This window comes from Melanostigma gelatinosum, assembly GCF_949748355.1.
Source record: "Melanostigma gelatinosum genome assembly, chromosome: 1".
In the NCBI taxonomy this organism is placed as follows: domain Eukaryota; kingdom Metazoa; phylum Chordata; class Actinopteri; order Perciformes; family Zoarcidae; genus Melanostigma; species Melanostigma gelatinosum.
In genome coordinates, this window is record NC_136634.1 from 18,259,666 (window position 1) to 18,276,358 (window position 16,693).

Here is a 16,693-nt window from a genome sequence, read left to right on the forward strand (position 1 = left end):
CTAACATGTATAACACTGCACATATTGAAGAGTACAACAGTGTGTCACCCCTCCTCCATGTATACAATGCAAAAGTCTCCCACTCAAAAGAATTTCAAAAACACTGGGTAGATGAGTTGTATTTATGTGACAAGGGCAATGTGTACTCTATCCTGCACTGTGTGATTTTACCCAATGTCGAAAACAGAATAGCAGTAAAAACTTCATCAGCACTGACCTCGCTGTTAATATCCGCTCCTGCATCCAGCAGCATCTGCACCATGGCCTCGTCGCCACGGACACAAGCGTACATCAGCGGGGTCATCCCCTACAGACAACAAGAGCGCTCACATTGTTTCAGAAGTTACACACACCCTCCTTCATTTGATCAAAACCCATCAAAGTCCGTGAGTGAGGGTGCACCTCTGTGTCTGTCCACCACTAATCTAGCATTCTGCTGGAGCAAACTTGTATCTTTGGGTGCCCAGTTATGTCTCCATGCTCAAGGACCTTTCGTGGTTGCGGTGACTCATACTGCCTTACAGCGCATTGCTGTGTTCATTCATTCACACAATATAACAGTGGTCTTTGCGGAGATCTGCACTTTCTAGTTTCAACATGAGTTTAACTTGTGTTTTTTCCTTTTCTTTTTACAAAGTAGTACAAGGCAAGGCCGAACTTTTACTCTAAACTTGTATCCTTGACAGTTCCACTCCTGGCACCTTGAGTCTGATGAGAGTAAAAGTCTGCTATTGATCTTTTTAAAGGATACCATATGAATCAATATCTCCTCTGGGCCACCAGCAGAGCTTGTCTGACAGAAAGGTACTGTACAAAACTCTGTATTTGAAGGTTTCTGCTTAGATCAGTTCCAAACTCAATGTTGATTTTCCATGGATAATCTCGAGTTACACTTGCAATATTCCCCTGACGATTTACGGCACTGGAGGTGGTGGTCGTGATATAACGCAGAGCCACTTGGCAGGAAGGCTTCTCGGAAAGAATGTCAGAAGATAGTTTAATATTTATAGCTGCTCACAAGACTACACGGCGCTTCAAGGTGAAGGAGCCATGCAAACAAAGTGTTCCACAGGCTGTGTGTGTGTATCAGTATACGTGTGCCTGCATATATGCATTATTTAATATGTTGACTGTGTCTCTAACCTGCTCACTCATGCTGTTGATACCGTCAGGCCCCAGCAGGTTGACAGCCTGCTTCACCAGGTCTGTGCGACCACAGCTGAGCATACGGAAGCCCAGGTCCTGCAGGAACTTTGCTTCAGTCGAGGCAGCGTCCAGTTTCCTCGAGGCACAGAAGCAGTCATCCGTTCTGAAGGGCAAAGCATACAAAGGGCTTCACAATGCAAGTTCACTGTTTTTATGCAGCCTATGGGTGAGCGCAAAGCGCACAGCCGTACCGGAGCTGACGGGGCTCGCAGTCCACTCCGGGAAGCAGCAGTCGGGCAGCCTGCCGAACATCGTCGCTGTCCACCGCGAAGCTGCGTCTGTGTTCCGTGTGGACCGCAGCCACGCGCACCCACTCCATCAGAGGCGGCAGCACCACGAAGGGCCTGTGGGGGGAGATAGAAGCACATGTTCTGGCCACCAGAGACTCACGCTGAACTTCAATCACACTCGGTACTTGAGTGTGCATAGGCACTTGCAGGGAAAATCCATGTCACACAGAATTTGCATGTTATTTCAGAGATCTCGCCAGCCAAAGAGGCTGTTTGAGAACAGGATGAACTCTGTCTAGCAGATGAAATCAAAGACCCAGAAGCAGTATGTCACAGAGAGAGAGACACTTTGATGTGAGGAAGTGTAAAACGGAACTAAGATCATCATAGATTATAGACCATCGATCAAAAATGTTTATTCTGATTTATGCGGTCCGTGTCTGTGAAGATTTTTAAACGGCTATGTCTTAAATCTCGTCATTGTCTACTCTGCTCTATTCTAGAGATCCAAAGCTTGACAGAGTAACATTTTAATACGGTGCTGATGAGGTTAAACTGAAGAAGCCCATATCTAAAATGAGCTATGAAAACCCAGCTATTGCATTGCAGCATATGGGCGATGCATAATCATTTGTATATGCCTTAAAAGGTACAGCCCCGTTATAGCAATCACAAGGCATTACGCGTGTCATCATAACACTTTACAGGGAAAGTAATTGCTCTGCTTTTAATCTGTTTTGCACGACATTATTATGATGAACATCATGGTGCTCTCTGTAAACATCATGGCCAGTGAGTGTGGTTATTGCATGCCAACATACAGTGTTTATGACAGCTTGCTCTCTATTTGCTCAAAGTGAAGTAAGGATTTCTTGGTATTTTGCAAACATACAGAAATGACCATCACACGGTTGCCCCTGGCACCAGAGCTAACAGTGGAATCTCTTAAAAGAGAACTCTGCAGGCTCCACATTAATGGAATAACTCTCCCTGTCTCCTCCACGCATCCATGCATGCATGAGGATTCATTTGCATGAAGTTACATTTTGTCCTTCGCTACTGTACTGACAGTATATTATGGATACACACTTTCTTCACTTATGGAAAACAAACAGCTGTCAGCAATACTTTCTGCAAAACAAAACCACACTCCTTATTCTCTTAATGGCTGCAGAAAGCACCACGATAGTATGACGATGTTAAGTATTAGGATGAGACAAGTGATACCGTGTGACTGCTGGTTTAACACACTATGAAGGCTAATATCTTCAACTAAACAATATCTTCGAAAAAGTGAAGTTTTACCGCTTAGTTTTCTGTGTTTATATAAATCGATTTACGCAGCATGTGTCAAATCAGACAATTTTATATTTTTTTATGGTATTTATCACTTTAATCATACAAAACAGAATTATGATCATAGCATTGACAAGTGGTTTGGTTTCATAAGCTCCTTAAATACAGATTGTTTTAATGCTGCTGAAGAAATAAGCTGCTCATGTGTTTTGTATGGAATACATAGATTTATGCTGTATGCACTTGATGAAACTTGGGCTCGTTCTCTGGGATTTGCTGTCCGATACATCACTTTACAAAGGATGCCTTGATGCCTGGCCTGTCCATGACACATGCTCGGCCCACATCTGTCGCACATTGTAAACTAGTTACTCGTCAACTTTACTGAGTTAATGCGAGGATCTCATGATAATTGTCTGATCTTCCAAGAAATGCAAACCCTTTTGTTGTACTCACTTCAAACGACCTACAGGTCCACGTGACGTTATCGGCTCCGCAGACTTCGTTAGAGAAGCACACAACACCTAATCAAGAGGCACGGGACGTATACTGGCAATGCATTTCCTCACAAGGACACATTAGTTCACAAGCAGTTCAAGGTCTTGATGTCTCCAATCCCAGGCTTTCCCTAATGTTGGCTCTGGCAATGTGCTTAAATACGACTAAAACAAACGCACGTTAATGTGATTTCCTTTACAAAATGGTGATTATGGCTAAAGCAGACGTGATTTGGGCACCTGGGACACACATTGGCTGATAGCTTGCTTGACTGCAGGCGATACAGTCTGGAGCCCCAGAAGAGGACTGCTCAGGCTCAACTGTCAGGACTGTTTCCCACCTCTGCCGCATGCTGACAGGGGTTTCCACCAAACTGCAGGAAATACTGAACAGCTCAAGGTATCAGGGCTACAGTGGAATATTATGAGATTTCTTTTAAATAAACAGCTCATAAGCTCAGCAGAAAAAAAGAGTTTCACAGGTAAAAACTGAAAAAGATTGTGAGGGCGGTTTTGTGCTTTTCTGAAAACTATGCAGAATCCAGAAACTACATGATCGGGGGAATTAACACAATGGAAACATTGCTTGAGCCTAATGTCATTCATAAATCGGTGGCTGGGATTATCAATAGTGACTAAGCTTCAACGGCCCCTATCTGCCACTTCTTAGGTCAGAGGACTCACTCAAGTAGCCAATAAGTTGACAATTCACTTACAGTATATAAAACTGTACTTTCCTTCCAGAGGAAAACATCTGGTGTGCCATTTCAGACTCGAGCCAGAAATATAATGAAAGTCTGCAGAGGTGTACAGTCTGCACTTCTCCGCAGGAGGAACATTACCGCTGGATAGTTTCTGTGATGCAAAGGTATATATGGTGGGTAACTCAAGGGAGTTTCTCACTGGTGGTCTGGTGTTCTTTTGTTATTGTCCCAGTGGCCATTAAAGGTGCAATAATGGTACTGTCCCACAGTACAGAATGAGGTGAAGGAGTCTGATGGATTAATCAACACCAGATGACTCTATTATTTTGCCTTGTTCTGGTTTAAAAAAAGTCCTCGCATAAGAACACAAAACATTTTTCAGGGCTTAGATATGATGGGAGGTAAACATCCAACTTTCTAGTTCTTTAGATGTCTTTAGTGCTGAGCGGTGGGATTTCTGAAGCTTTTTTGTTAAAAACAGCTGCCTGCTTTGACTGAAAACAACGCTGATGAGAGCGCAGAGTAAAGAGGGAACTGGTACCAAAACAGTAAAGGGCCGGAAAACCAAAACAATGAGCTGAAAGACACTAAAATGCTTAGAAGAAGCATAAGCTTAAGAGAAGTGCAGATTCAGGGAATAATTCTCTGTGGGTTCATCATCACAAACAAGTATGTTGTTTAATCCATTGTTAATATAGAAATATTGAGTATAGCTGCCACTAATGTGTCGTTTTTCAAGTTTTTGTGGAGGCATTTAATTCTGTTTGTGAAAATGAGGATTTGTGCAGTTTAATTAATGCTTTCAGCCTTTCATTCTCAGCGTCCCAAGAGTCAAACCCAAGAGTCAAACCCAAGAGTGTGAAGGCTGGTGTTATTCTATTTTAGTTTTTTTCTTTTTGTGAACAATACATATCAAAATAAACAATGTATGAGACTTTCCACTTCCTCGTCCTGGCTATGGCGCTCAGCCCCAAGCTCATCTCTTCCTAATGATGTCGTTCATATTTTAAAAAGGGTCACAAATATACAGTTTCATTCTTCTGTATCATTTCCTAATACATAATCAGCTGAGTATTTTAGAAAACATTGCCCAAACAAAAATAAGACGTACGTTTGTTGGGAACTATTTTGAGCCGTGGATTAATACACGTTTGGTTCAGTGTTAAGGAATTTGGAGCTTGTCTTTATGTTTTATCTACATGTCTGCTCCTCACCTCTCTGTTTGTAGGGTAACCTTCGAGGGCTCTACATTGGGGTTCTCCCACTCCATGTGAGGGCAGTGCATGAAGTAACACAGCGTGTAGATCGCTTCCGGCGCCCAGTGGATCACACTGCTCTTCTGGTGGATCGGCGTCCCATTGTTGTGGTTCTTCATATACAGCGGCTGAAAATGGTGCATGGCCCGGGACACCAGGTCACCTACACGTACACGCACACACATAACATACAGGGAAACACAAAAGGAACACAAGTAATGAGAAAGGACTTCATGTCGGCGCATGAGGGTGAAGAGACAGGAATATTTAGAGCACACGGCCTTTAAAAAGACGTCGGGGATTCAACCTCATTCCTTCCAGCCCCCTTAGGGTTCACTCTGTCAGGGGAAATTGAGAGTTTCCCCGCACCATAGTCAGGAAAAAGACAGGGTTCATCGCAGTCCTTTCTGTGCTGCTCACTATGGAAGGCAGGATAATAAGCATGCTCAGGACTGCACTGTGTGGAGAATGAATATTTATGGATAAACATTAGCTATTCAAAGCTATTTCCCCTGCATAATTTGTCAGTACTTTAAGGTCATCCAGTTGGGCTTTCAAAATCAAAGCTTGAGAGGACTCTGCTAATAAAAATTTGAATATTCTCTAGGCAGGTTTAAAAGACAGTAAACAGTTCTTTGAAAAGCATGTTCAGCCCATTTTTTTATACTTAAGGGACAAAACAGACTCAGTTCATCAAAAACCGAGAGATGAATTTGAAGTGTCTCTTACAGCCAGACAGATAGTCAAGACCACCATCCACTTCAAGATAACATAATGACTATGGTACCTGAATGCCACAGTATAACCACCCCTTATTATTACAGCACAGGACCAAATCCCATTTCACTGGCTGCTGTCACTTCTCCTTCCTGTTTAGACCCTCTGCACGATGAGGAAATGTCATAAAATTCTAAAGTGGGGTAAAAAAAAATACAATAAAACACCCTGTTTCATATTGTCCGGGTCGATTTGATACTATTCAAGTCAAAAAAGTATTAGAGCACGATGGCACTTGGTTCCCCGCTTTAAATGAACTACACAGTATGTGTGCCTCGACAATACATTCATATCCGTGGACAAAAGGGTTTGCTTAGCATCAAAAATCCGCTATTTGGCGCCTGCCAAGATTCCATCGAGCCCCGACAATGTGAGAGGTGGGTGTGAAAAGGATGCCGTGATCGAGGGAAGAGCAGTCATGCAATAAAACAGTTAAAATCTCAACTGTCCTTTTGGGAACAGTGGGGCTGTGCTGATCGAGAAATGTGCTGGACAACATCGACTGACGCAATGAGCGAGCTCTTTTACAAACTTTAATAAGCAAAGGCCGTCTCTGTCGCTATCTGTTACTCCTCCTGCGTCTTTCTCTAAATTGTACCAAGGGGAATTCAGATACGCTTGTAACAGTGCCCTCTTAAGCTTGGTAAGGGGAGCTGAGGTGGTCAGCAACAGCCAGGTCTCATGTCTTATTTATGCTGGCCTGTGACATTGCCTATGCCGGCAGGGCTGAGGAGGAAGATTATTTCTAACACCGAGAGAGTGCAGCAGTAGCGAAGTAGCAGCAGCTTAACACATAATGTGAGATCACTGCCGCTCCTTCAGCAGGTGTACGCATAAATAACTGCTGAAAACTCAGTGTTTTCAGTGACCATGTATCAGTGAGGATTCTCTGTTTGGGCCAGAAGAGAGGGAGACAGAAGTACAGCAGTGTAAAAGCTAAACAGTCAATAGCTTTTTCATTATAAGATTCAAGCCTTTAATCAATACCTCATCCCGGGTAATTAATTCTTTATGCTAACAAGAAGAGGAGAGGTGGAGGACACGCGCAGCAGATCTTGTTCCCCAGGTATTCCAGTGATTACCTTTAAGCACTGGGCCGATTCTCTCTTTGTTTTCAACGCTTTAAAATCCCCTTAGAAAGGCAAAATCACACAAATATGACTCCAGCGTGTACTGCTTTGGATTTACGAGGGATTTTATGAGAGCTGGCACCTTTAAGGTCAGTAACCGGCAATGTAGCACCCACATAACAACCAAACTGCTCATCACTTCAGAAGCTGTGAAGGCTGGTTAATGTTTAAAAGTAAGAGAGAAAGTCTCTGAAAATGTGGAATTAACTCTCACTTCTAACGAAGCAATTATATTCGAGGCTTTATTGGTAAATGAATATGCAGTAACCAGCTTTCCTTTGGGTGTTGATGAATGGGTCTTGGCTTCACTGTGCAACTGCTGCCACCACCACAGTTTCTGTGTTTCGATTATTTGCTGCTATGCGGCCTTGATTACATTTAATGGTCGCCTGTGGCCATCCTGAATCAACAATGCTAAGCCATTCTTCCCGCTATTAGTTTTTGGCTGTTCAAGAGCAGCCAGAGCTTTCAGCCACTACCACGCATATCAGATAAAGGGGAGAGGAAAAAACATGCTATCGTTATTGTTTCCATCTGAATCTGGTGCATTTATGTAGAAAAAGACTCACTGAGAAAGATAGTGGAGAGGCAACCGCTCAACAGAAACAAGTGAACTCTTTGAATAGAAAACACTGTTGAGGAAATGTTCCCGTTAATGTCGTGTCACAAGTGGAAGTGCCTCATCATTACCCATCTCTACTTTAACTTTCAGGATGACTTCACATCATACGGGACATACATTGCAATCTGTGATGGGAACAAGCACACAGGGACCCTGCAGTAATCAGAGCAGGGCAGTGTGCACAAGACGGCACACCAAGTAACATCACTTGACGACTCTCTGGAGTGTTTATTAGAGACGCAATGGTGTATGGTATGCACTCAGAGGAGTGAGGATGAGAGATGAGATGTATCGTACATCCTTGTTAAGTTCCACGTGGGTACACTTCATTTTTTAAATTTTGACACGAAAAAATGTTACTAATTTATACCATGTAATACCCCTCATTGATTGCATATTGTTTTTGTCAAGGTTTAATGATATGATCCCTCATTACAGTAAAAGCATTCATTCATATAAATATATATTGATATATAAATATAAAGATATTAAGAAAACACTCTTGCTGCTGCTGCACGACAACATGACCTTTGAAAGGTATTACTGAGGGTACTGATGATGGCACTTAGCAGCATATTTTATTCGTTCTTGGCTGAAACAGTCCTGACTCCATCACTAAAGGCATGAAGCAAAAGATGAAAATAATCAGATGAGGCATGAAGAGAAAGAGAGATCTCAATTTCTGAAAAGCCTCTTCCTTGTTGTGGGGAAACGTGCTCTGTGTCCAATAATAATGAAAATGAATGTTTTCAAAATCAGCGTTAATAACTAATATTGTATGGCAAAGTATAGCCACCTGGGAATGTTAAGCTAAGCAGTTATTATTAATACTGGCAACTAAGGTTGCAGGTGACAACATTTCTGAACAAGTTAAAACGGCGTATTGAAATGTGACAAATAAGTCAAGTCTAATATCCGACTGCAACGGTCTATTGGTGGAGATAAAGCTGTTACACCAAACATCCAGATGTGTAATGCCATTTTAAAAGTCGTACAGAGTAAAACCAGAACTAATTTAATTTAGTTCTTTGTGGTTTGTGCTCGGTTGAGGGAAGCTGTAAACGGGAATACACACAATTGGTGATTGGACTGATTGTTTTTGTTTTCTATTCAGATCAATATTTGCTGGCATCATCTAACAACTTCCAGTTTGCTGGTTGGTCAGGCTGCCAGATTCACAGTGGATGATTTCCAGATTAATACCTTGCAGCAAAAGGTTTCGTACTGACCTCTGAAAGGCTATGGATCTAAAGATATTGGGGGATTTGTGATTTGACAACCTTGATACATTTAGATGTTCCTACCTAATATATCCAGCAGATTAAAGGAGTAGAGTTAGTTGATAAGCTTGATACAACTCTCATGTCTGTACAGTGAATGTATCGCAAAATATTGTGTTACCTATGGACGGACCAAGGCTGGATGTTCCCTCCTGTTTCCAGTAATTATGCTAAGCTAAGCTAACCATCTCCAGACTTCATATTGAGTGTACAGTCATGAGATTGACGTCGATCTTCTCATCTAATGTCGGCAAGAAAGAGAATCTTTCCCAAACTGTCAAACGGTTCAGTGCGTGTGGTTTGAGGCAGACCGACACATCAACCTGCACAGAGAGGTCACTGCCATTTGACCTGATCCCATTGATCCCATGGTCACCCAGCTGTATAGATTGACGTTCACGTGGAGAAAGCCTGCATGAGTCTTGCATGCTCCGACCATCTTGTTCCCATGAATAAATCTGGCAGAGTTCAATATACTGAGTTACACAAACAACACTGTGTGGAACATATTGAAAACCAGGATTTACTGTTCGGCATTACAAAGTGATGATGACGCACCAAGATTCCTATAATTGCAGTATTTCCTGGACTGTCACTTCAAGCTATGCGTATTTGACATTTTGGCGGAAGTGAAACTGGGAAAATACAAAGAGGTAAATCAGTGGCAAACCTCTAAAATCGAGTCTAAATGCCAGCGATAAAGACTGTCCCTGCATAGGATGCAAATTTGACTGTGCTGGAGCAGCAAACGTTATTGTATTCCAAGAAATGTATTATAGAAAATCAAGCTCTCTAACCCTCCCATCTCTTATTCTCCTCTGTTTCCCATCCAGCGCTCTTTCAGCTGCACAATGTGACAGGCTGATAATGCAACCATTGTCTGCTCTTCTGCTTTTCTCAATTATTCATTTTTCCAGCTTTTAAACTTTAATGAAGGCCTTGTGCTGAACTTTGTTTGGTGGAATTGTGTATTATATATTATATAACTTGTTTTGGTGAGTAAAGGACAATAGGGTGAAACATAATCAGTATGTTATTTCTCGAATGAAGCAGAAAACCTCATTATCATTGTAAACAACTGACAGCACAAGCCTATGTAAATGACTTGGTACTGTATAAATGTATTCAGGAAGCATTCGGATTCCCATTATTCTTTGAAAAATGACAACACTGTGAGTGGACAGACATTCAATCAACTTTTGGAGGGCTTGTCAAACTTATAAGCAAAATCAATAGCTCTGGTTCATTAGAGTTGTTCCCACTGACAGTGCACTTATTCACATTCATATAAATATGCACATATGCATGCACAGCAGGATTATGATGCAGTGATTTACTGATAGAATGGGACAATATTTGTGCCTTATTAAACATCACATTATCATATCAGACAATAATGTCGTCCAACCCAAATGTGAGGGAGACTTCTAGCTGCACACCTTCAATAAAACCTGCAATCAAAATGTCTTGTAATTAATTAATTACTTGATAAAGAGTGATAGAAAATGAAGAGTCTACAGCCATGTTAGCAGCTCTGTGAGGTAGTACACAGATGATGAGGCTGGATTAAAGTCAGGGGATCACCAAAGTTATCCATGTCACCCTCAGGTGTTCCAAATGTCATGGCAATCCATCCAATAGTTGTTGAGACAATTCACTTACCATCCACAAATTACATGTTGGCACCAAAGGAAAAGTCTGATTGCCAAAGTCATTCGGGTTCATCCTATGGGAACCAAGAATGTCAAACGTGTACAAATTGCTGTTCTAATCCAGCTAGTAGGTGTTGAGATATTTTGCTGGACAAGTAAAAACTTTGGACTGCTGGAGGCCCGAAAGGAAAGGTTAGGGGTACGACGAAAAACATTAGAATTGATCCTCTGGGTACCATGAATGAACTTCTGTCCAAATCAAATGCCGATTCAAGTTATAAATAGGATAATTCACGGAATAAGTAAAAATTTGGACTTGCTGGTGGTGATAGATCAAAACTTAGGGGTCACTGTTGTCGTTAGGATTCATTTTCTAAACCATGAACGTCATGACAAAATTTCATGGCAATCCATCCAATAGTTGTTGAGATAAGATATAAAGTCTGAAAGTGGTGGACTAATAGACCCTCATTGCCATCTATAAGAGCCATCCCACGAACATGGCTCAAATGCACTGAATAAGTGAAAACTGTTCAGCCCACAATAACAGGTTTCAGCAATTTCAGCTAAAAAACCAGAGCTACAGTATGTAGCTTTCAGCCACAATGCTCACACCCCAATACACACACATTGTTTCTAAACGGTAGACACCTTGATACTGACATGCTCTTATTCAGCAGCATCAAATGTATGTGGACGCCCAAACATTATGCCCATATGTGACTTTTGAAAACCTTTAATTCAGAAGCATGGACAACAGCATGCTCCTCCACTCTCCTGGCTCTCGACGAGACTGTGGAACCTGGCTGTTTGGCTTTGGTCCGATTCAGCCATAAGATAATATACAGTGAAGACCGTTTTCACAGAAGACATTTTGCACAGGCGTGAATAATTAATGAAGGCTGAATTTAAATGAGCTGCTTCAGTTTCAGGGTCCTGCTATTGTGCATGCTGGCTCACAGTCACACTGTGATGACTTACTGGGACACGTGAACATAACAGAGCCATTGTTAATGCTATGAGTAACACCTGTGCTTTTCTTACCATGACAAGTGTCTGCAGTGAAAAAGCCTATTAGTGAGATTGGGCACGGGTTTTGGGTGATAAGGCCTGGCTAGCAGTCGGCACGTCATCCCAAAGGTGCAAGATGAGTGCGCTGGGGCATCGTCATGTTGAAATCACGGCATTCTCTAAATTATCATCACCTGACACTGACCAGTGAGCAGATCCACTCGAGCGGTTGGGCGGTTAATTGCATGGCTCAAGGGCACATTGACTACGGAACGTATTGAGGGAGGGGAACCATTGTCCTTCTCTTCTACACCCAGTCTTTTCCTGTCACACCCACCCACACACACACACACACACACACACACACACACACTCAAGACTCACTGAGTTCAGAGATGCTGCCCACTCTTGTGGCCAGTAAACATTGTTCAATGGAGCGCAGCTCAGACTGACTGTAGGCATTTCCCTCTCCGCTTTTCCCCGCTCGCTGCTGCTGCTGCTGCTGCTGCTGCTGCTGCTGGTCCCTGTAGAGAGTCAGACCCTCAGGTAGGCTGAGCACACCTGAGAGAGAGCGAGAGAGAGAGAGCGAGAGAGAGAGAGAGCGAGAGAGAGAGAGAGAGCGAGAGAGAGAGAGAGAGAGAGAGAGAGAGAGAAGGGGGCATTACATTAATGTCATGGCAGAACACAAGAATACAGTCTCAAAAGGGACAATTTGACTGATTGCGATGGAAAAGGGGAATAAAAAAAGACAGTTTAATATATCAAATATTTCCCTTTATATATTTGTCATAGTACATTGTATTTCTGTAAAGGGTGAGAACATTTTTGTCTTCTTTCTTGTAAATCACTTCGGTCAGCTTATGTTGAAAGTGCTACAGTAATACATTTTATTCATAGCATTTATGCCTCCTAGCTGCACCTGTCAGAGACTTCTCCCAAAGGTAGTAATGTGTAATATTCCAAAATCCGTTTTCATAAATCACACCTCTGATGTTCGTTTTCCTTCCTCGCTCTGGGAGTGACGAGGCAGACTGCTCTCCATTCCGCTTTGACAGTTTCTCATTCCTCTGCAGCTTAGAGCCGCACCCTTCTTATCGTTTACAGGGTGTGAACTTATAAAATGTCTGAAAGCAGTGACTCTCTACTAAGCCCTCACATTACTTTGACAAATCTAGCTTTAGCTTCATGGCTTCTTTCTCATAATATGCTGCTAATTTAATGCACATGCTGCCTGAGGCGAAGTTGGCATTCTTCATTCATTTTGTGGGAGCAGACAGTTGCTTACGGGGCGAACGGTTTTACTTTCTCCCTTTGAGAAAGTAGTTAAAACACGCAAGGGACTGTGAAAGAATGAGTGGTTGGGTTAAATATAATGTGCTATACAACGTTTCTTGTTTCAAAAATAAAAATAGTTGGTAAACAGGATGCGTCATGTCGTTATGTTTGCTATAATTCTGACAGTATATATACCCCTCTATTTTACTGTGAAAATAATTTCTCATTAACATATTAAGAGAGTACTTCAATAAGCATTGCACTCCTAAAATACTGACTCTCGATGGACATGATCAAAACTGACGCAGCCAATCCACGCATTCTCCTTCCTCCTGCCAACGACATTACCAACAATACAACTCGACCGTCAGCTGTTCTGTAGGAGATTTGGGTGTGTTATGATCGTAATAGCTTTTAGATTGTTTGTAATTCAACCAATTTTTTCTCTTAGTCAAGGGTTCAAAAAGAATAACGACAATGCTGAGGAAGGCCTTCCTTACATGATTTTTAGCCTCCCTCCCTAATCATTATTGTACAGTCCCCAACAATACAGACAATTTAGTTCTTGTTTTTAGTGCTGATTTTGAAAGGCATGCCTCTGATTATACTCTACTGCTGTGCTTGCTATTCACCATGCATTACACACAAACATGTGTGACAAAAAACATCTGGAAATAAGTCCCACTTATTTTGCTGATGAATCGACAGAGCAGCTGCTTACAGAGCAGCAGCTGCAGCCGTAGCACCGTCTCATCTACACATCGGCGTTCAGGTCAGGTCAGAGAGCTACTGACAACCTGCACGACTCTGGAACAAAGAGCAGGAGACATCACCATCTGCTGCGCCAGTGTCAGGTGTCCTGAACAGCTACAGTTTTCAGCCAGAGCTCCAGACAAGCCAACAGGATCAATTATGAGGAACGTTCTCTCTGCTTCTGCAGGAACTTGTCAGCAGGGATTTCTGTGGAACACCTCGTTTATTGTTTGTATTGCTCAGAATGTGCTGTCTTTGGCGAGGCCCAACTCCAGGAAATCCCTCTTCAACCATTTAAAGCAGCAGGAGGGCTACCCTGGCACCTTCCTCACTCCCACTTTCTTCCCAAGCAATTATATACCAAACCAAATAGCACGCTCAGAGCGCGACCATAGGAATTCATGACCCACCTCTTTTGATGCGCAACTAAAGGCCCCCAGGTGTGATCCGGGTGAACATCGCACTGCAGACACTATCATTTTTAGGAGGTTGAAAACAGCATCTTTCACTTTATTAACCTTGTCAAACTTCAACCCCGGTCATCAAAATGTGATTGTAAGTTGGGGGTTGCTCCTGCTGCCACAGTAGCAATCGCACAGGGCTACCAGCATGTATCGCAGGGCTGCACGAGTAAATGGGAAACAGACATGCATTTGTGTAGCGCCGCTCAGTCTTCCGACCACTTTACAACACATGTCATGACTCACCCATTCAATGGAGTAGACCTTGGACTGACACACTTGCCATGAAAGACATGAATAAAAACACCTTTCTGTTACACTTGAGCTGCAACTGTGCAGCTCCTTAACCTTGGTTCAGGGGAATTGCAGGACCAGCTGACAGTGAAGTGCTGAATGCTCTAAGGATGGACTGAGGCAAGGTGACTCACTGGCTCCCCGCGTCCTAATGCAAGGCATTGTCTACCCTCAGGGAGGAACTGATGGAGCTCTTACATGCTGCCGACTGTCGCTGCTCTCTCCATGTGTGTGCTTGCGTGATGACTTTTCACCATCTTCTTCGTGATTGTCACTGCAGCAGAAATGTCTCTGGAAATGTAATGCTGTCAGGTTTCAAACTATACAAGATGTTTAGGTTGTTAACCGGCCAAAATCATAATGATATAGCAGTTGTTTTTTGTTTTAGGAAGTATAGAAGTGAGTGATTATATTAGACAACTGCCACACTGTAAGTGCCACCAGTTTGCCATATAGCAGCTATTCAGCCTCGCTGAATAGAGGAGACTGAATTCAGAACTTTTGAACTCAGAGAACTCAGAGAACTCAGAGAACTCAGAGAAATTTTGAACTCAGAGGAGGCTGAATGATGCTCAGTCACTGGAGTAGAAGTAATGAGTGCAAAGGTTCCCATTAAGATGTCACCGGATGCACCTTAGTCATATTCTGTGAAAGGCAGCCACACAGAAGAGTTCCAGTGCATGGTCGAACACATATTCCACATTTACTGCCAGAAAAAAAAAGCCACTTCATTAACAGAACTCCATAGCCAAAATATTACCACAAATACAAAAAGGACAAACTTCCTCTTGATATTCAAAGGAATAGTTTTGGGAACGCAAATACGTGTATTCCCCAAAATGTGGAACTATTGCTCGAATCTCATTTCTGGCAGCGAGTGGAATGATGATTGTTCCATGCATGTCGTTTGATATCATTATGAGTTGTGCCACAAATATATATATATTTTTTTGAATTTTTTTCTTACACACTACGTTGACACTAACGCTGTAAATGAATAAAAAAACATTACTTTCTTTTCTTTTTCGTTGATTTTTTCTCTGGGTCTGTCTGTCAGAGGGCAGGCTGCTGTAGTTAAGATCCACTCTGACGTGTCTGAGGGTTGACTAGAGCAGTGGGACAGGAACGCTGACCTCGATGTGGCTCCTACCCTGCACTTAAATCTATTTTGGAGGGACACACGGAGAAGTGCACTTCCCTAAACACACTGCAGCTCTTCAGGGACCCTGGCTTTGGGTTTCCCAGATGGATAACATACAGTGACAGCAGAGTCGAGCTTTGATCTGGAAAATCGTGAATGTAATGTACAAACAGGTACACCAAAGGAGTACTTGGATGGATGAGATTTAATGGATGTAATTGCTCACTTGAGACAAGACGACAAGATGCAAACTCAGTTCAAGAGATGCCAGCAAACACAAGATAAAGACTCTTTTTGGTGCACCATTGTGGCTCTAAAGGGTTAATCATGTTGTTACTGTACATGGATCACAGTAGTGCTGCCCCACACTAGGCTCCGGCTCTGTTCTGCCAGGCCAGATGGCGACCATATGTATACCAGGCGAGTGATCATAGCGAGATGGAAAGCGGGAAGCGGAGTAGTGACGTGTGCTAAGACGTGTTAGAATGCCGCTCCCTCTCTAAATGACTGCATTATTCATTCTGAGTAATCTTCACCATGTGTGCAACAGTAGAAATAGTAGAGATGTGATATGAAACAACATTTTTTTGTGTGTGAGTGTTGTTATGCCTGGACTGACTACAAATCTCCGGAGGTACGGTCTCGGTTTGGGCTCCCAGGTCACCACAGTATGGTCTAAGGTAGCCACAAGTCTTTAATGGGTTAGCCTTGTGCCAGCCAAAGGAGGACTGTACAACAACGAGTTCTGTGAGAAAATACTTGTACACGCATGCAAATGTCTGTCTAAATTATGAAACTGGAAGAGGCTGAAGGCATGTGAACGCTGCATGCACACACAGATAATTATTAGTAATTAAAAAGCCTTAATCCCAGGCACTTCACTTCACGTCTAGTTGAAGTGGGATGTGCTCTGCAAGGAGAACAATGCGTTCACATAAATCCAAACTCAACATTTCCTTTTGCTGGGCAACCACGTTCAGGATCCAGTCTGTTGAAGATCCACTCTGTATTAGGGACAACAATGCAGAGGACTGAAAGAGCTCCCGAGCCTGCGTCGTGCGTCGCTCTGAAAGAAGCACAAAAGCCTCCTGATGCGTTCTTACACTAG

At 42.7% G+C, this 16,693-nt stretch overlaps 1 protein-coding gene across 1 annotated transcript in view; it reads right to left on the reverse strand.

The window, feature by feature from the left end:
- btbd11b (BTB (POZ) domain containing 11b) overlaps positions 1-16,693 on the reverse strand; it is a 70,916-nt gene that overhangs the window by 10,477 nt on the left and 43,746 nt on the right. The window contains exons 2-6 of the mRNA XM_079277229.1: positions 12,046-12,222; positions 5,148-5,352; positions 1,398-1,550; positions 1,144-1,309; positions 218-307 (exon numbers count right to left, since the gene is read on the reverse strand). Of these exons, the coding sequence (XP_079133355.1) occupies positions 218-307; positions 1,144-1,309; positions 1,398-1,550; positions 5,148-5,352; positions 12,046-12,222 (791 nt within the window). The remainder of the gene's footprint in view (positions 1-217; positions 308-1,143; positions 1,310-1,397; positions 1,551-5,147; positions 5,353-12,045; positions 12,223-16,693) is intronic.